Here is a 20978-nt window from a genome sequence, read left to right as displayed (position 1 = left end):
TGGCTAAAGGAAAACTTCCACAAACCTATTCTACAACTGTCTATCCTCAGTTTGAATCTATGGCCCCTCAGGTTTATAATCTGAGCAAGAGGAAGAATCCCATCAGCACTGAGCCTGCTCAATTCTTTCAAGGCCTTATACACCTTAATTAGATTACCTCGCAGGTGCCTAGTCTCCAGAAGCTGCAATTAGCAGAACTGAAGCCTTTCTTCTAAGAGCATCCCCCTTTGTTCCCTTTCTCTGTACTCATTCTAGCAACTACTTTGGTGCTTGAGGTTGTTACAGACATTCTCTCAGATATACCAGACAAGCTGTACTTGTACTTGGGAGTCTAAAACGCTGATGGAACTGATATTCGGGTGACATTCAAGTCAAGTGGAACTAATTTCGGAGAAGTCCGGAAGGTCTGTGACAGCCAAATCCTCCACTTGCACCTTAATTCTGGGTAATAACCTGGTGGGTGACCAACGTAACCAACCAACGTAAGCAGGGGGTCAAGGTGTGCCGCCCAAACCACATGGAGGAATGCCGCCCCTCTGTGTTACCAAGTAATACTAGGTGGTAGATGACTCTCATCAAACGGTGCAAAACCACCACTTTGCTTATTGGAGGCTTGAAGTGGTGGAACCCATGTTTAGTCTCTAGAGCTAAGTTCCAGTAACCCTCCCCCATTTCTTCCATCATGCAGTATGACTGATGACTTTTGAGGCTATGATGAACATCATGACAAGATCCAATATCTTCCTTACATTTCGAGGTTACAGCTCTAAAACGGTGTTCACAGGCCAGCCGCTAGTTAGTACACCGGACCGAACCTATTGATAACTCTTTAGGAGGCTTTCGGATCAGCTTGTGTATAATCTTGCTACCTCTTCTCTGCCAGATACACGGACACCCGAGTATCAGGAGTACTGTCACGTACACACTACTTGGACTCCCTCAGACTGGAGGGAGTCATATTATGTCGAGGATCTGGGTATATTCTTACCATGTGTACGCCATATCCAAAAATTTCATTACTTCATACAGCATGTCCATCCCCTCCTTTTCTTACTATTGAATACACCACAAATTGTCAAACTAGTAGATTAAGCCTATCTGCGAAAAGATCTAAACCTCCCAAACACTTCCTAGTTAATTTCATAAATATACGTGGTCTCCATTCTAATCTCAACGATGTCCATATCCACATGCAGTCTGCCAAACCTCATGTACTTTTTCTTACAGAATCTCAGTTATTGGTTGATTCAACTACTGCTCATCCAGTTACCCAAATTATTCGCTGTATGATTCCTTTCGCCTTAAAGGTGGTACTTGTGCATATGTTCATTCCGATATTCCCTGTCAGAGACTTGGTAATTTGGAATCTCCTCTAGCTTAAAATCTCTCTACCTCATTGTGTCAAATTCATCTGTTGTCTCTACCGTTCTCCCAAATCCATTTAATCACTTGGAGCTCTTTGACTTCCTGTCTTTGCAACTTCACTTTCTTCAATCCAACTTTCCTAACAGTGAGGTAATTTTCCTTGGTGATTTTAATGTTCACAACTTTAGCTGGATTCCATATTCTAGTCACACCGACCCAGATGCTCGAGATGCTGAGGTTTTTGCAATTACTAATGACCTCACACATAGTTCATTTACCTACAAGAATACTGAACAATCCTAACCATACAGCCAACACGCTTGATCTTTTTCTCACAAACAGCCCTTCTAAGTACACGGTCAAAGTGAGTGGTCCTTTAGGCACCTCAGATCACAACTTGGTGATCACAATGGAGCCTTTATCTCAAGGCTATTCCCAACCTAATATTGTTTGGCATTACAAGAAGGCAAAATGGGATGACCTGCGAGATTTGTTTTCTTCTTTTCCTTGGTCGAATTACTGTTTCAAAACTACTGATGTCAACGTTTGCTTAGATCGAGTCAGTGAAATTATTCTGGTAGGAATGGAATCCTTTATTCCACACTCCACTTTAAAATCTCGTCATTTATCTAAACCTTGGTTTTCTAATAAATGTGCTAAGGCTGTTCAAGAGAAGAACGTTGCATATCGTAATTGGCTTGTTTCCAATTCTTCAGTTTCATTTTCTGCTTACACCAAAGCTCGTAACAATTGTAAAGCAGTTATTAATCAGTCCAAACTAGATTTTGAACAGGCTAAGAGTAGAAAACTTGCTTCTTGCCCTAATGGTAGCAGAGCATTCTGGTCTCTTGCCATTTGGTCACAAATTTTGCTTTTCTCTGCTCCCACCTCTCTCAAAACCAGATGGTTCTATTGTCACTTCAGCCAAGGATAAAGCTGACCTGCTAGCATCCCATTTTCCTTCCAACTTGTGTATTAATGACCTTGGTAAAACATCTCCCACTATTTCCAACAGGATCCATTCAATGCCTCCTGTGGTCTTCCATCAAATGGATGTCAGAAGGATTTTGACAAATCTTGATGCTAAGAAAGCTCCAGGTCCTGATGGTATTTCTCCACTTTTTCTCAAAACCTGTGTCCTGAACTTACTCCTGTTCTTTGCTGCCTTTTTTCATTTTCATATTCCAAAGTTGTTTTTGCTTCTGCTTGGAAATTTGCTCATATCCAGCCAGTTCCTAAAAAGGGGGTGACAAATCCCTCCCATCAAATTATCCAACTGCAATTTCTTCTACTTTTTCTAAAGTAATGGAGAAATCAATTAACCGCCAACTCTTAAACTACCTAGAAACCTTCCGTCTGATCAACGATTGCCAGTATGGATTCCGTCACTGTCGATCCGCTGGTGATATTCTGGCTTATGTTACCCATTTGTGGACTAATTCAATGGAAAAGTTCAGTGAAATACAAGCAGCTTCTCTTGACATCTCAAAAGCTTTTGATCGTCTTTGGCATAAAGGTCTTCTAAAGAAGCTTCCATCTTATGGTTTGCCAACTGTTTTTTGTAATCGGTTATCCAGTTTTCTCTCTGATCACTCACTGAGGGTGATGGTAGATGGCTCTGTCTTCTAACTTCCCAACAATGCTGGTGTTCCCCAAGGTTTCCCTCACACTCTTTTCCTCTTGTATATTAATGATCTTCTTCCATTGACTGGAAATCCTATCCACAGTTTTGCCGATGATAGCACATTGCATTCCACTTTCCATTTTGAGAAACCTTGCCCTGCTCAATCAGCTTCAACTTCTCGAATATCTGCTGCCAATTCCTTAAATCTCCAGGTAATTCTTCAGTGGGGCAAAGACAACTAAGTTGATTTCAATCCTTCTAAAACTCAGTCTTGTCTTATATCTCGCAAAAAGGATTCTTCTGCTCCTATGCTTATCTTTGGTGACACTCCGATTTCTAGGCAAAATGATACATCTCTTTTGGGGATTACCCTGACTTCTAATCTCTCTTGGCACAAGCACATTACAAATATTGCTTCTCTGCATCTAAAAAACTTGGTTTTCTCTTTTGCTCTCGAACGTTACTTTTCTTCCAAACAGCTGTTCACTCTGTACAAATCACAAATCTGCCCTACCATAGAATATTGTTCCCACATCTGGGGTGGTGCCCCCAAAACTTTTCTCAGGCTTCTAGATTCCATTCAGAAGATGGCAGTTAGGTTAATTAATGACTCCTCTCTAACAGAATCTCTCCACTCACTGTCTCATAAGCGTACTGTTTCTGCTGCATGCCTTTTTTACAGATACTTCCATGGGCACTGTTCTTCTGAACTGGTTTCTATAATTCCTGCTCTCTCTTTCAAAGCGGTCTGAATGCATGCCAGCAGAAGCCAACATCCATTTACTGTTCAACTTCAAACTCAGAGAGCCAACTTTTAATCTTCCTCGTTTATTCCTTCAACTGCCGTTTTCGGGAACAACCTTCCTTCATAAGTATTTTCTGAAAATTACAGTCTACAGGAGTTCAAGTCTAATGTCAACAAATATCTTCTTTCATCTTCTCAACCTCCAACCCAAGCATGGTACTGAGTACTATAGGTTCTAATACCTCTCGTGTTTGGGAGTTTCATTTAAAAAAAAAAAAAAACTCAACATCCTTCCTAAAATGATTCTAACAGACCTGTACGCAGTACTCAAGGTGTGGCATGCATGACCATTGCCTTACACAAGGGGATAATCACCTCCTTATCCCTGCTCACAAAATTCCTGTATATCATTGGTACCCAAGAGGAGCTAGAAGAAAATCTGGAAGACAATGACGGAGATGGACAGATGAAATTAACGATTTTGTGGGTAGTAAATGAATGGTCATTGCATGAAACAGAAGGAACTGGAAAGTTGGTGAAGAGGCCTTCATCCTGCAGTGGATTGAAAACGGCTGATGATGATGATTTGACATATTTAAAAATTTGCATTTTGCTTCATTAAAACATAACTGCTACTTTTTTTGATTATCATTGAAGTCTATCTAAGCTGTCCTGAAAAAGGTATGCTTGGCACTGGTTATTTACTCTACTGATCCTGACATCTGACAACTGTATGACAAACTTTTAATCTGGTTGGCCAATAGCAAACTTAGCATAACTTTTTCATCACACTGCTTTTCACAGATGAGCCTATAACAAATTTGGCAAATCGTTTTGATATCAATGTTTTTCATGGCTGAGGTTATGATGACAAACCTTTTCACAGTGAAGATTTTTGAAAAGCTTGCAAAAGAACTTGGCTCACTTTTTTACAAGTTTTTGCTTTTTTTGAGATATCAAATCTTTTTGCAGAGTTATTAAAATTTACAACACATTAACACACTATGTCAGTGGTTCCCAAACTGTGTGGTGCACCGGGGCACTGCACCACAGCAAACTCACAGGGGTGACATGGGATATTTTCGAGGGAAACAGCAATACCCAAAATCTGTCGGACACTGCACGAACTACTTGCTCGAGTTAGTTCATAGTTTCAACATCAGATTGCACTACATTCCTTTCGATGACATTCTTGAATGTTTGAGATATGTATTTGTTTACTTGTACTTTTGGCTACACTAATAACTTCTCGTACTTTCTTGTTTCTTGGATTTTGTATATAAATACCTGTTGATGCTCCGAATCCTTCAGTAATTGAAATAACTGAAGGGTATTTTGATCAAGTGTCTGTGAGGTCTAGAAAAATTCAGTGAATTATTTTGTTAATTTTTAATCCTTATGCATGAAGAGGTTCCACAGGGTGTATTATGTCTGAAAGTTTGGCTCCAGAGGGCATGCTTCCAAGTAAACTAAAATGCCACAGAGACTAATCATCCTAACATGGCTAGTAAGTAAATCCTGTGATCATTTTACTAGAAAGTTAAAAGAACTGAAAGAACAAAAAGGTACATTTTTAACACAAGCATCAATACCAAGCAATGCAAATTTACACTGGGCATCGACAGAGTATTTCCCCAGTCCTCGACCTGATTTTCACCAAGACTACAAACTACCTATCTTCTAACTGGACATGGCACCATCTGCAGCAAACTCACCATGCTAGGCATCGAAAACAACCCCCTATGTGCATGTGGCTCCCAAGAAACCTGGGACCACTTGATGTTCGACTGCCATCTGTACGAAGATCTCCGAGCCCTTCGCATCACTCAGCTCCAGTATGGAACCAGGAACACTGCTTACTTGATGACGAACAGAACTACAAACCATTCACAAAGTTTGCCCAAGACTTGTTCACAAGGCGTAGAACCCTACCGCAACCAAGAAACTTCGCAACCACTTAGCATGACCAGAACAACCTCATCACTAAGAACCCTGCACTGAAACTCAGCCTGAGCAGCCCTGGCTGGACACATTGTGAAAACCAAGACTTTGAATGCAGCTAAGCTGCCACCTTGCCAATTGGCGATCTGGGTAGGGCACCTAGCCTCACCCACTTTCTTTCCCTATCCTGGTGGGGGGAGAGGAGAGGACGTTCTGTTTTCTCCTTCCTTCCCCCCCACTTTCTCCTGGTGGGGCAGGGGCATGCCCCAATGGATATCATTGGAGTCATCTTCTCTTTCGTCTCCATGCTTCTGACTTTTCCTCCCAGACTTAAGTCTCTCTCCCCTACTCTGTCTGTACACTAGTGCATGTCCCACACATCCATATTTAAATTTGACAAAATTAAACCGCATTCACTTGGCTTTTCCAGTTCTTGCATTATCTCCCCAATTTTTTTTTTTTAGGCCCTAGCCACTGAAATCTCAGGAAATTGGGTGGTAGGGCCTGCCAGAGTAAAACAAATTACTGGCATACCTGGTCTGCCTCCACGGAGCTTAGTGTGGGCAACATTGGGACCCACCAGGGTCACAGCGGCTAAATGGCCAGAAGAACAACGGTACACGATACTACGCACCACAATATCCATACACTTTTAAATCTCTGGCCTTTAACAATGTACTGTATCACACAACAATGTAAACTATGTAGAGATGGGGGAAACCCCTGGTGCCGTTAGACCTTGAACACTATACCAAGCAATGCTTTGCTAGCATCCTACAAGATGGCATATAGAGTTGTGAAGTGTAAAAAGCTTCGCACCATCACACAAGAACTGAGTTTTACCGGCTGCAGTGGATGCGGTCAACATTATGGTTTGTGAATCTGTGGAAAGACTGCTTTCAAAGGTACCTTTATCCAACAATACTATCAGTTGTAGAATCCAACATGTGACCGAAGACCTCAACGATCAGCTAATTGAAAAAATAAATTGGAACGAATTTAGACGGACAGTAACAATGATGCTCATTTGATTTGCTACCCACAGTTCGTAGATAGTGACAAAATTGTGGAAGACCTTCTCTTTTGTAAAAGTATCACTGCAGGTATATAGAACAACCACCATCTATACTGATGGTGGTTGTTCTATGTCTGGCTGTTATGGAGAACTGCGGGCACTCATACGAAGCAAAGCTATTGATCCACTGTGGACCCACTGCATAATCCACAGGGAAGCCCTTGCATTAAAGCAACTGAGTTCTCCACTGAACCTTGTCAGGAAAAGTGTGTTGAAAGTGGTGAACTTTATAAAAACTTGGCAACAGAAGGCAAGGTTTTTTAAAAAACTCTTCAAAAAACTGAATGTGTTGAATCTCTTGCTGCAGGGTAGCAACATGCACATTCTGAAACTTGCAGAGAAGGTTTCAGCCTTCGGAAAAAAGTTACTAAAGTTACTACTAGGGAGAAGAAAATTAAATGAAGATGGTTGCAAAGACTGTTTCCCCATGTTGCCGCAGTTTGTTGCATCCAATAATGTTTATTTGACCCACAAACTTAAATCTGTTTTTGAAGAGCATCTAACACAGCTCAGTGACTGGTTTGAAAAATAATTTCCAGAAGATATGGATAAGTTTGCATGAATTTAAGACCCATTCAAGGCTAAGGCCCCATCTGAAATTTACCTCTGAAGGAGAAAATTTTATTGAACTTTCTTGTGACAAAATTTTAAAAACAAAATTTGGCAGCATGGAACTGAGTTTTGGATATCAACAAAAAAATCAACAAAAGATGAATATCTGCAGCTAAGTCCAAAAGCTCAGTGAATCCTAATTTCATTTGTGACTTCATATCTTTGCAAAGCTGGTCTTTCAGCAGTTGCTGTGATAAAAAGCAAGTACCGCACAAAAATCAATGTGGAACAGGAAATGAGGGTAGTGGTGTCCAATCTTATTACAAGGTTTGAAAAGTTGTGTAGTGCCCAACAGGCATACACATCCCATTAGTAAGTTGTTGTTGTTTTGGTTTTTAGGAGCATTAGCAACTAAGGCCATATTGCTCCGGGGATATGCGGTGGTCATTCCCTAACCTTTCCACATCCTCCATATTTCGTGGTCAGGGGCTCGAACCCTGATCTAATCAAGAAGCGTGTGCTACGCACTGCTGCTCCTGCCCACCTGGCTACGGAGGCACCCCATTAGTAAGTAATTGTGGTTATTCTATTGTAGGTTATGCTATTATTTATGTGTACTGTATTATTTGTTATTATTATAGTGTGGTTATTCTATTATTTTTTTAAAATGGCTACTAAGTTGTTAAGACAAATACTTATTAAGTCGTTCGGACCTAACTACTTAATAAATGGAACTGTTAGGACCTAACAAGAACTGAGTTCCGTTTACTAAATAGCACCTAAGAAAAATAAGTAGTAAAAGAAATACCTAACAGTTAAGTATTTCTTTTGGCCTAGTGGCACCGTGAGAAAATTACTGAGGCACTAAGGACGCTGTGAACCGAGAAAGTTTGGGAACCTCTGCACTATGTTATATTGGCAAATACCACCAACAATTAGCTGGATACCATTTCTTCCGTGGAATGTGTAGACAAACTGTCTATGTTTAAACAATGGAAGGTACCATAGTAATGCAGGGTCATGTACAGCAAATAATGGTCTGCAGTGTATCAAGGTGTGCACAAACTAAGTGAGCACTTAGTTTTTAATTAATACAGATTATTTTTATAATTTTTACAGATAATTAAATTTATTATTATAAAATAATAATACTTTTATCATTTTTACAGATCATTAAAAACTATCACTTATGCTAATATAGTTAGGGAAGGAAACTATGTGGTTGTTTTTCATTAAGGTTATTATTATATTAAAACCACTCCTATACCACGTGAAAATTAATAATATATATTTTATTAGGCTGTTCGCCTACATTACTATACATTAAGGTGACGTTTCGAGTATTTTACCGATACCCAACCAAGCTGTTGGGGACACAAAAATAGAAAGGGTTACAGATTTGAATATTTTAGAATATTACAATTACCAATAATACAATCACAATTACCAATTTACAATATTACAATTACAATTTGCAAATTATGGATCTAAAGTATTGTTTTGAATTGCCATTACAATGGAAAACAGGAAATTAAAGGTAATTAAAAGGGATTAAATTCTATTCTTACCTTCTGAAAGACTCCTCTTGCCAATGCTTCCAGACCTGATGTGCATACAGGCAAGAGGCACTGCCAGCAGTTAATTTATAGGAGAGAGGGTTGACTCTATTAGCCAATAGGATAGTCCTGTATCCAGGGTTCTTAGAAGCCTGGGGTGACCTTTGCTCCCATACTCTTTACATTAGGGTTGGTGTGCAGACTGGTTCAGGATCTTACCGATACTATCATCAGACCATGCTGCTGGTGCCAAGTTTTTATCCTGGATCCAAGATTGTAGTGGAAGCCTTGGGTGACCTTTGTTCCCATACTCTAAACATAAGGACTGGTGTGCAGGCTGGTTTGAGATCTTACCGATACTATCATCAGACCGTGCTGCTGGTGCCAAGTTTTTATCCTGGATCCAAGATTGTAGTGGAAGCCTTGGGTGACCTTTGTTCCCATACTCTAAACATAAGGACTGGTGTGCAGGCTGGTTTGAGATCTTGCTGATACCATCATCAGACCATGCTACTGGTTCAGATGGACTGGAGGTAGATGTATCTGGTCTATTTTCTTTTTCCCCCTGGTTTTCATTCATACTCTTCTATTTGAATTCGCTGTTTCCTATTGCTTGCTGAGGTCCCGATCATTTTTGTGAAGAAGTAGTGGGAAGGAGTAGTGAATAAGATGGACTGTGCTTGGTCCGTACCTAGATCCAATATAGCTAAAGAAGGATGCTATGTGGTTGTTTTCCATTAAAGTTATTAGTATATTAAAATCACTCTTATACCACGTGAAAATTAATAATATAGTTTATTAGGCTGTTCACCTACATTACTATATATGAAGGTGACGTTTCAGGTAACTTACTGATACCCATCATCAGACCAAGCTGTTGGGAGAACAAAAAATAGAAAGGGTTACAAATTTGAATATTTTAGAATAATACAATTACCAATAATACAATTACAATTAGCAATTTACAATTACAATTGTAATTTGGTAATTGCAATATTCTAAAATCTTCAAATTTGTAACCCTTTCTATTTTTTGTTTCCCAATGATAATGTGTATCAGTAAGATATCCGAAATGTCACCTTAATGGATAGTAACGTAGGTGAACAGCCTAATAAACTATATTATTAATTTTCAATTTTCGTGGTACAAAAGTGGTTTTAATATCATAATAACATTAATGGATATCACTCATGCGGTGGGTGGGTGAGTGATTGAGTGAGCAACAGCAAAAAAATTGTGGGTCATTTGTGGTTCATCCATTTCCTTCTAGCATTAGCAAAGAATTATTTGCTACTTTTCTTTGTATACTTAGTCAAAGATTTCTCATTATCTGCATTAGCTTGCCTAACCCCTTTAGTGACTCAACTGCAGAACAGTTGTACTTACTGTAAGTTTATAGCCATCTGCTAATTTATAATCATCCTGTGCATTGTTCTTCTCTGCTACTAGTCTTAACAGTTCAACTGGCATCCAGTTGGATCTAAAACTTGAACACTATACCATGGTATAAAAAGCTTAGTGACTTCAATGATTACTTCCATTAATGCTCTTTCAGTTGGTAATATCATCAGTTTATCCCAATGAAAAGAATTTAAAACTAAGGCCATTGCAGTCATCCTTAAGAAAGCAAATCCTTTTGTTTTATCATTGACAATAGTTATAGCTTTAAGTAAATTGCATAAAAATATTATTATTGCTGCCACTTAATGGTTCCTATATCTGGAGATATTAGTAGTGGCAAACGAGGCAATAAAGCATGCTTATAACAGTAACAATAATAATAATAAAAAATAAAAATAAAACTTGCATCACCCATCCATCTCCTCTAATAGTTCTTCCGTGGATTTATTCAAACTACCCACTTCTACAGCACCAGATGGAAGTTCATTCTAACAGCCAACTACCTGCTGGCCGAAGGCAAATTTTGACACATCTGTCCTGCAACCATCCTTCCTCAATTTGAATTTACTCCCCTCATGTTTATGGTCTGAGCAAGAGGGAGGATTCCATCATTACTGAGCTTACTCAATCCATTCAAAGCCTTAAGCACCTCAATCAGATCTACTTGCAGGTGCCTAGTCTCCAGACACTACAATTGGTAGAAATGAAGCTTTTTTTTTTTTTTTTTTTTTTTTTGCAAAAAAGGGTGGTTTAGCAGGAAAGGGCACCCTTTCATCTCTTCACTAATCCTCACTACCAGGACAGCTTATGGGTCCTGGTAGTATCCAAATTTATGTATTTCAATGATATACATAAACTTTTCAAGTAGAGATAAAGATGTAATTATTACATTATATAAATCTTGAATACTGCATACAGGTTTGGAGACTCCAATTCAGAAAACAGATGTATCTCTTGGAAATTGTATAGACAAGAACAACAAGGTTTGTTAAAGGGCACAAATAGATATTCTTATCAAGAAAGACGAGCTTGTGGACTAGTGTGTTTGGAAACCAGGCTTCTGTGAGGTAACCTAATTGAAGTGGTTAAGGCCTTGAAAGGTTTCAGTAATCTAAATGCCATGGGAATTTTTGTGCTCAATCAGGTGACTTACACAAAGGAACATACATTTAAAATGAGAGGAGATAATCACAGACTGTATTACGGAAAATTTTCCTTTCAGTAAAAAGTGAATAATAATTGTTGGAATGAACTCCCATTATTCTTGTGGAGGTTGAAATTTTATTTAAACTTCTTGTGGAGGTTGAAATTTTATTTAAACTTAAGGAGGGATTGAACAAATACTTGAAAGAAATATGTAAATCAAAGGAGAGTAGATGACACTGGTTACTTTTTTTTAAATTTAATTCACTGATATATTTTTATTTTAATTTATATATATTTTGGAAGGAACAAGATAAGTTTGCTTCCATGCATCATTTTAATGATACTAATACTAATGTAATATACCAAGAAACTCATGTAAATACAAAGTTTGTTCTACTATGAGCTTTAAATTAAAAACACTACATTTAATGGGCATTTAAATTTCTTTTCTGGCTGTAAAAAGCAAAATCTTTGTACTTTAATCATTTTGAATAGGCAAAATAGCAACAGTTATTTTAAAATTTTGGAATTATTTATAAAATTACCTTTTCTCCTGACTCGTTTCTTTTCCTCTGCTATTACAGTCTCTTTCTTTCTTTTCTGATGGTGAAACAAATTAAGTTTTAATTAATTTTTGTAAGTAATTAAATTTGCAAATTGAACTTACAGAACACATCAATCAAAAGAATTTAGTAATTTAATATGTTTAGTTTAGCATCACAATTTTAAAAAATGGTAGAAGCTACCAACACTCACTCACTCTCCCTCACTCCAAATTTTTTCAATTTGCAATCCATTCCTTAATTCTCCACTGTGGCATACACTGCTTCTCAGAGGTCTATACCCCAATACATTTTATATTTCCAATTTCCTTTAGTTATTTTATTTTCAAATATAACAATGTAACAGTCTCGAGTCACTTAGTAGCCCATAGTGGTAAACCACTCAGAGAATACTTAAAGCAACTATGCAGACTACAAAAGGAAAAAAAAACTCTAAATATATATGTAAAACTATAAAAATATGTTTAATAGCAGAAAGAAAGAGATGACTGGGAATAAGTGGCAGCATAACCGATATCCAACAACATGCCTCATCATTTTGCTGATACTAATACTAACATAATATACCAAAAAACTCATGTAAATATGAAGTTTGTTAGAAGCAATATGAGAGGGAAAAAAAGGTGGAAAATGAGCGAAGAAACAAATAAATAATAAAGACAGAAGTAGAAATGGGAAAAAAAAGTGGAAGGATTATGTATCTAAAAATTTTGAAAATTATTTTAAGTTTGGGGCAAATCAGTCAAAGATATAAGCCAATAAATAATAAATTTAGACTGGCACCACCTGACCACACAGAGGCCAAAAAAAGTATGAAATATCACTAAAATAAGACAATAAACCCAAAGAAAAATAGATATAGGACAAACAAAGCAAGGAACAAAAAAAATTTTTATTTTCTCATAATACTTCTATATACAAGGTGCTACCCAAATGTTCCCAAATTTCAATGTTGTACAGGACCTGTCTAGTACAGACGTGTGACACTAGGTAACACTGCATGCATCCTTTGTGAATCAGTGTGCCACGTGGCATCAGGCTGGATAGAGTGATTGAATATTTATGCGCAGTTCTTTGGGGGTGTGTTTCGCGTAGTTTGCAACTGTTGCAATGGCTGATGTGAAAGAGCAACGTGCTTACATCATCAGTCAAGTTTTGTTTCCTTCTTAACGATACAGCAGCAGAAACCCATAAGTTGAAACAAGCTTTTAGTGACAATGCTTTAGGCCAGATGCAGACTTACTACTGGTTTAACCGTTTTAAAAACAGTTGAATGTCAGTTAATGATGACAATCGCTTTGGGCAACCCACTGTCGAGCACCACCTCGGAAAATGTCAAAAAAGTTTGGGCGCCAATCCATGAAGACCACAGGTGGACCATCCACAAAATTTATGGCATTGTAGGACTATCGTAAAGTACGTGTCAGTGGATTTTGTCAGATGAGTTGAATATGAGAAGGATTGCAGCTAAGTTCGTGCCATGGTTACTGAGTGAAGACCAAAAGTAGAATCACATGGAAGTTAGCAGAGATCTTCAAGAATGGACCAGGAGGGATCAAAACTTCCTTTCTATTGTTATTACTGGTTACTAGAGAGTTGGATATGACCCAGAAACCAAGCAACGATCATCCCAGTGGAAGAGCCCATCTTTGCCCCGACCGAAGAAAGCCCAACAAGTGAAGAGCAATGTAAAGTCCACCCTGATCTGCTTTTTTGGATGTTGATGGGATTATCCATAAGGAATTCATCCCTCCTGGCCAGACCGTCAATGCAAAGTTCTACTGTGACGTCCCAAGGTAGTTAAGGGAAGCCGTCAGGAGAGAAATGGCACACAAAAAACTAAAGAACTGGGTCCTTCATCATGACAATGCGCCAGCCCACACATCTCTCACTGTGGCACAGTTTTTGGCATCCAAAAACATGACAATCATCCCCCACTCCCTTATTTATCAGACTTAACCCCCCTGCGATTCCTTCCTCTTCCCAAGAATGAAAATCAAGCTGAAGGGTCGAAGATTTGACAGTGTAGAGTCTACACTGCCAAATCTTTTGTCAGTATTGTTAGAGATTCTGTGAAAACAAGTTAGTTAGCACACTGTATTATCCATCATATTGTGTTGTGTTTTTCCGCAAGTTTGTTCAAGTGTGTTGTGAAAAAAAAAAAAAGAAAGAAAAAAAAAGAAAAAAAAAAAAAAAAAAAAAGCTAAAAAGGAATGGCTAAAAGAAAATTACTAAAATAAGAGAAACTGAGAGAAATTGCTGGAATTTACAACTAAGCAAAGTTAAACTTCTCACATACACACCACTATCGAGTTTTTTCAGAGGTTCATCTTTATCTGTTATGGACAATGTACGGTGTTTGCACTTTACACCATGAGAAGGACTTCCTTTATGCATTGGAACCATGGCTGGGGCTAAATATGAGCAGATTATAATAATGAATGCAGAAAAACAAGTAGAAATGGCTTGCCAGTTTTTACAAGTTCGCACCAACAGTTGATGCTGCAACCAATGCCACCAAAACAGTATCGGCAGGTCAGTGTGCCGACCTGGGAAATTTGCAATTACGTTCGTGGAAATTATGTCCGAATTAGCGGTGGAACCGAATTAATGGTGGCCAGATTAGTGATGGTCGACCTGTATTAAGTACTGTAAATCAGCAAAATACATCCTTAATATTCTGTTGAACCTCCTCGAGCTGCAATAACAGCCTTCCAACGATCTAGCATAGAGTTAATCAACTTCTGGATATACGGTTGCCCAATTTCGTGGTACCACACCCTTACAATGCTCTCCTGCAGCTGAATCTTACTTGTTGGCTTCTTCTGAGCAATTTTAAATGACATTATACATCAGCAATTTTTAATAGGGTTCAAATCTGGACTGTTGCCGGGCCAGTTCAACACTGTAATGCCAGCATTTTTGTGGTATGCCTGCACTTTAAGGGAGAAAAATGAGGGAAAACATTGGTGTAAGTATGTTTTAAGCCTTGTGAGACAAGACAACCTCATCATTAAATCTAAATAGCATAAAACTTACCAATTTTGCTGTATGGCAAGGTGCTGAGTCCTGTTGAAAAATGCATTTTTAGACGTCTGTGTGGTGATCTCTAATAACGGGTTTCAGGCACTCCTCCAAGATAGCAGTGTAGATTTCTGCATTCACCGTTCCGTTAATAAACAGAATTCACCCCACCCCTTTGCTTGTTATGCATCACCAGACCCTCTAACCGGCGCAGAACTTTACAGTCAGTGTTATGCAGTCAGGATGGTATGCGTCCCATTTTCATCTTCTGACAGATCGCTTCCCATCCGAGCCATGCAGGTTAAATTTCAATTTGTCAGAAAAGATGACAGTGTCCCATTGCTGTTTTGTCCATGAAACATGCGTTTTAGCTAAGCAAGTTGCTTCTTCCTCATTTGTGGGTCAACAAAGGCTGCTTCTTGGGCCGATAGGCATGTACACCACCTTCCAAAAGCTATCTTTGGATAGTTCACACTTGTTTTCACACTTGTTCAACACCAGAGGCCATCTCAAAGTCCAGTTTTAGATCAGGAGCACTAGCATGGCGATTACGAAGGCATAGCCATTTCAAATATTGATCATGGGAAGGCGTAGTCACTCTCTTATAGCCCGATCCAGGTCTTCTCTTCACATCACTGGTTTCACGCTTTAATTTCAGCACCCGGAACACTGTTGACTGGTGGCAGCTTATTTTATCAGCGATAGGACGTGTAGCTGTTGCTCTGTCCCTTCCTGGGACAGAACAACAGCTACACTTTTTCTTGGTGTCAACTGAAAATATGGAGCCATGCTTACAATTCCACAAAACAGGATCCTAACGAGCGTGTATACCCTTCCAAAGCCGTATTTATGGAAACAGCTAATGCAATACCTTGCAATTACTGTCTGATGAAAGAGAGCATTATCTGACCCAATACCTTTGCTTTGCGACAAACAAAATGACTAATCAAAATATCTTATACGTTTCATTACAATGAAAACACATTACTTTTTTAAAGGTGATGCAGTTTTTTTGTCTGCCACTGTATATTCCATATTATTAAATTTCATTTGTCATTTGATTCTCTTGGTATATGGTTCAATAAATACTATAATATATATAGACAAGTGTTCAAAGAAAGTGCATCACTCCTTAAAATTGAAATTGTCGTCTGAATAACATAAGTATATGGCAATATTTCTTACAGATTGCATCAGATAAGACTAACACGCGTAGGTTATTACATAATATTGCATCAGCTGTTACTTTCAGCTATATAAGCATGATCTGCAAGAGCTGCAGTCATTCCTTGCTTGTGTCAGAATGGCGAGTTACATGCAGTTAATTCCACGAAGAAAGAGTGCTATTGTTGCTTTATATAAGCAAGGATGTTCTTCCCGTCATATTGCTTATAGAGTGTTGTCTTGAAATCAGTCGAGAGTGAGTAGATTTCTTTCCGAACACAAGAATACTGGTTCTGCTGATAGGAAAAAAGGAACCGGACACAAACCAGTCTCTACGCCAAAACAGGGCCACGTTTTGAAGCACATATGCCTTAAAAACTGTAAAGCTACTACGTCTGAGCTGAAAAGAGAATGGGAAGAACATACAGGAGTGGTAGCAAGTGCAGTAATAGTCAAAAGACGCCTCTTCAAAAATGGACTTGTAGCCCGTCATCCTAAGAAGAAGCTCCTCCTCACACAAAAAATGAAAAAGGCCCGATTAATTTGTTGTAAGGAGCATGTCAAATGGGCCCCGAGCAGTGAAAGTCAGTTATTTTCTCGAATGAGAAGAAATTCAACCTGCATGGCTCTGATGGGAGACAAATGATCCGCTGTAGACGTTAAGAATACCATTCAGACTGTATGGTGTCTACAGTAAAATTCCCTACCAGCCAAATGATATAGGGTTGCATTTTGTATCATGGTGTAGGTCACCTGCAGTTTATAAAAGGTTCCATAAATGCCAATGGATACCTGGCTATATTGGAAGGCAAATGGTCTCTAATGGAAGGCAACCATTAGATACTATTTCAACCTGCCAAGTAACTACATCTTTAAGGACGACTCTGCTGCTTGTCATCGGGTGAAAAGCGTAAGTAGGCACTTCTGTAGTTACTTTAGCTTCATTTCTGCATTAGAGGTTCGACAGTAATGTGTTTACATTTGTTAAAGGTGAAAAAATGGTTGGAAGAATGATTCAGTACAACTCTTAGCTGGCCAGGAAACATCTCGAACCTGAATCTTATAGAGAACTGTTGGTATAGTGTGGAATCTGCTGTGACAGAAAGAAACTAAAGACCCATCGTGAAATTCAGGAAGCCATAACTCGTGTTTGGATCCATGAACTATCAGTTGATTATCTTCAGAAATTGATCTTGTCAATGCCTCGACGGTGCGCTGCTGTCATCAGGGGCCAGAGGCAGTTCAATTAAATATTAGTTTGCATCAGGTGAACTTTTCATTTTGTTTTCCATTTAAAATGATAAACTGAAGCAAACTGAGGGCTTCTAATAACATTTCAGCCGTAATTGTCATATTTACCAAAACCGTTGTGTAAAGGTTGCAAATGCTCATTTTGGAATATTTTGAGAGCATCTGTCAAATATTACTGCCTTAACTATTAATAAATATCTTTTGTTTATATTTCTATTTGTGATGCTAGTCATTAATGTAACATACCATTGCAAAAAAGGGTTAGAAATGTGAAATTTCTAGGTGATGCACTTTATATATATACATATATAAATAATGAGTGGTTTGTAACATAGTGTCTGTGAAAATGGAAATGAAAAATTCACAAAGTGCCTGAACTAAGAGAAGTTTAAGGGATAGTAGAAACTGGAATTTAAGTAGTGGTGAAAAAGTGAAAGTATTTGAAAAATCTAGTACAAAAATGAACTGGGACTGAGGAAGCAAACAATATACAAAAATAATTTTATACAAAAAAATAAAAAATAATAAATAACACTGTATTCAGATATGGGAGAACAATTTTAGCAAGAGGTCAAGTCAAATCAAGGGACGGCAAATATGCAAAATCTGAATACAGTAAATGCCAGGAATTTATGAAGATATGAAGATATCTTCATAAATTCCTGATGATGATGGCAGATATGAAGTTCTCTGAGCAGTGCAGACGAGCTGCAAGAGTAGCTCATGGTGTCTTGTCAATGATATACAGGAATTTTTCTAGCAGGGATAAGGAGGTGATTATTCCCTTGTATAAGGCAATGGTTAGGCCACATCTTGAGTACTGTATACAGGTCTGGAGGAATAATTTCAAGAAGGATGTAGAGCTGCTGGAACGGGTACAGAGAAGGGCAACAAGATTAGTGAATGGAACAAAGGGTTGCTCTTACGAAGAAAGGATTAAGTTTTGCAAATTACAGAGTCTGGAGACTAGGCACCGGCGAGGTTGTTGTTGTTGTTTGTTATTTGGTTTTTAGGAGCATTAGCAACTAAGGCCATATTGCTCCGGGATATGCGGTGGTCATTCCCTGACCTTTCCGCATTCTCCGTATTTGGTGGTGACGGGCTCGAACCCCGGTCTATCAAGAAGCGTGTGCTATGCACTGCTGCTCCTTCCCACCTGGCTACGGAGGCGCCTACAGGCGAGGTGATCTGATAGAGGTGTATAAGGCTTTGAATGGTTTGAGCATTCTCAATGCCAATGGGATTCTTCATCTTGCTCAGAATAATCACCTCAGAGGGCATAAATTCAAATTGAGGAAGGACGGATGTCGGATAGATGTGCGGAAATTTGCCTTTGGCCAGCGGGTGGTTGGTTGGTGGAACCGACTTCCATCACTTGTTGTTGAAGTTGATAGCCTAAACAAATTTAAAGCTCAACTGGACAGGTATTTCGAACGAACGGAGGGGTGAAATGGGAGTGGGTTTTTTTTTTTTTTTTTGGCTGATGCTGAATAAGCTTGCTTTCTTGCATCATATGCCTCTACTAATGCTAATGCTAATTTCATCAGGGGACTACTCCTAACCATTTATCAGGCACTGCATTTCCAAACTTGTCTATTGTATTAAAAAAAGGGTGGGAGCAAATATGTGGCCTTTATTGTAATACTAACAGAACAAAGTAGTCCCTACGCGGTGTAAAAAGTAAGTTAATAATGTAATTTTTAAATTTAATACAAATTTACAAAAGTGTAATATGAAATATAATATAAATGTTTGTATCGTGCGGAAGAGGTAAAAAGTAATTAAATTAACATGGTTAAAAAATGTAAAAATTCAAATATACAGCAGAGAAATTTGATCAAAAAGTGTAGACAAGCAAATAGTATAGGGAATGGTAAAATTCTTGGGTGGGGAAGAGGAGCAAAAGAGGTCAAAAGAAGGCGAAAATAGTGATAGGATCAGGGTAGGTGGTGTGTTCGTATGACACTAATGACACTATAACCTCATATTACACTAATAGTTTTACGAACGGGAAAAAAACTAGAAAAAGACAGTATAAAGATGAAAAGTGTAGAAATAGTCATTAAAAATACTGGACTTACTGGGTGTGTAAGGCCCAACCTTATACAAAGGGTTTTGGTATAAGCAAGCGTAAGTAAAAATGGGTGTTAATACCATAAGCTTGTAGAGAAGAAGGGAAATCAAAACCAAAACTAAAAGTGGGTGTTACCTGGAGTCATTAAGTCAAGCGGAGGAGAGACATACACAGCCAAGATGCATAAGGGGAAACAATGATGTCACCGAGTTATATAGATTTAGAAATACAGATAGTGGTGACCTCTATCATAAAAAAAAAAAATGTTGGAACGATGGCCTAAAAACATGAAACACCAGACATAAATATGTAAAGGAACATGTGAAACAGAAAGTAAAACAAGAATAATTCCAATCTACAGGAGAAGAAAATCTAGGAGATGAAATTCTGGTGAAATTTTAGATGATCAGAGAACAGGGTCTATAGATCACGGCTCCAAACTTCCAGCAGCTTGTTAACTTGGAAGTTTGGAACTGTGATCTATAGATCCTTTTCCTTGATCATCTAAAATTTCACCAGAATTTCATCTCCTAGATTTTCTTCTCCTGTAGATTGCTGTTTGTTGTTTGTTTGTTATTTGGTTTTTAGGAGCATTAGCAACTAAGGCCATATTGCTCCGGGATATGCGGTGGTTATTCCCTGACCTTTCCGCATCCTCCGTATTTGGTGGTGACGGGCTCGAACCCTGGTCTAATCAAGAAGCGTGTGTTATGCACTGTTGCTCCTTCCCACCTGGCTACAGAGGCGCCCTGTAGATTGCAATTATTCTTGTTTTACTTTCTGTTTCACACGTTCCTTTACATATTTATTTCATGGCATTTCTGGCATTTCATGTTTTTAAGCCATCTTTCCCACATTTTTTTTTTACGATAGAGGTCATCACTATCTATATCTCTAAATCTATATAACTCAGTGACTTGACATTGTTTCCCCTTTTGCATCTTGGCTATGTACATCTCTCCTCGGCTTAACTTAATGACTCCAGGTAACACCCACTTTTAGTTTTGACTTCCCTCCTTCTTTACAAGCCTATGGTATTAACACCAATTTTTACTAATGCTTGCTTATACCAGAACCCTTTCTATAAGGTTGGGCCTTACACACCCAGTAAGTTCAGTATTTTTAATAACTTTTTCTACACTTTTTATCTTTATACTGTCTTTTTCTATTTTTTTTGCCGTTCTTAAAACTATTAGTGTAATACGAGGGTGATACAAACGATCCACCTATCCTGCATCCTATCGCTATTTTCACCTTCTTTTGCCTATCTTTTTCTCCCCTTCCCCACCCCCAAGAATTCTACCATTCCCTATACTATTTGCTTCTTTTTGATCAAATTTCTCTGCTGTATATTTGAATTTTTACATTTTTTAACCATGTTAATTTAATTACTTTTTACCTCTTCCACATGGTACAAACATTTGTATTATATTTCACATTACACTTTTGTAAATTTGTATTAAATTTAAAAATTACATTATTAACTTACTTTTTACA

General features: G+C 38.2%; 1 protein-coding gene across 1 annotated transcript in view; it reads right to left on the bottom strand.

Annotated features, from left to right (window-relative positions):
* Window positions 1–20978, bottom strand: part of smid (nuclear valosin-containing protein-like smid) — a 402569-nt gene that overhangs the window by 302689 nt on the left and 78902 nt on the right. The window contains exon 5 of the mRNA XM_090375537.1: window positions 11951–12005. Coding sequence (XP_090231663.1) covers window positions 11951–12005 — 55 coding nt within the window. The remainder of the gene's footprint in view (window positions 1–11950; window positions 12006–20978) is intronic.

This window comes from Mastigoproctus giganteus, chromosome 6 (genome assembly GCF_048544385.1).
Source record: "Mastigoproctus giganteus isolate SK-2022 chromosome 6, ASM4854438v1, whole genome shotgun sequence".
Taxonomy (NCBI): Eukaryota; Metazoa; Arthropoda; class Arachnida; order Uropygi; family Thelyphonidae; genus Mastigoproctus; species Mastigoproctus giganteus.
The sequence above is the reverse complement of the archived record's forward strand: the minus strand, read 5'-3'. Positions and strand labels throughout refer to the sequence as shown.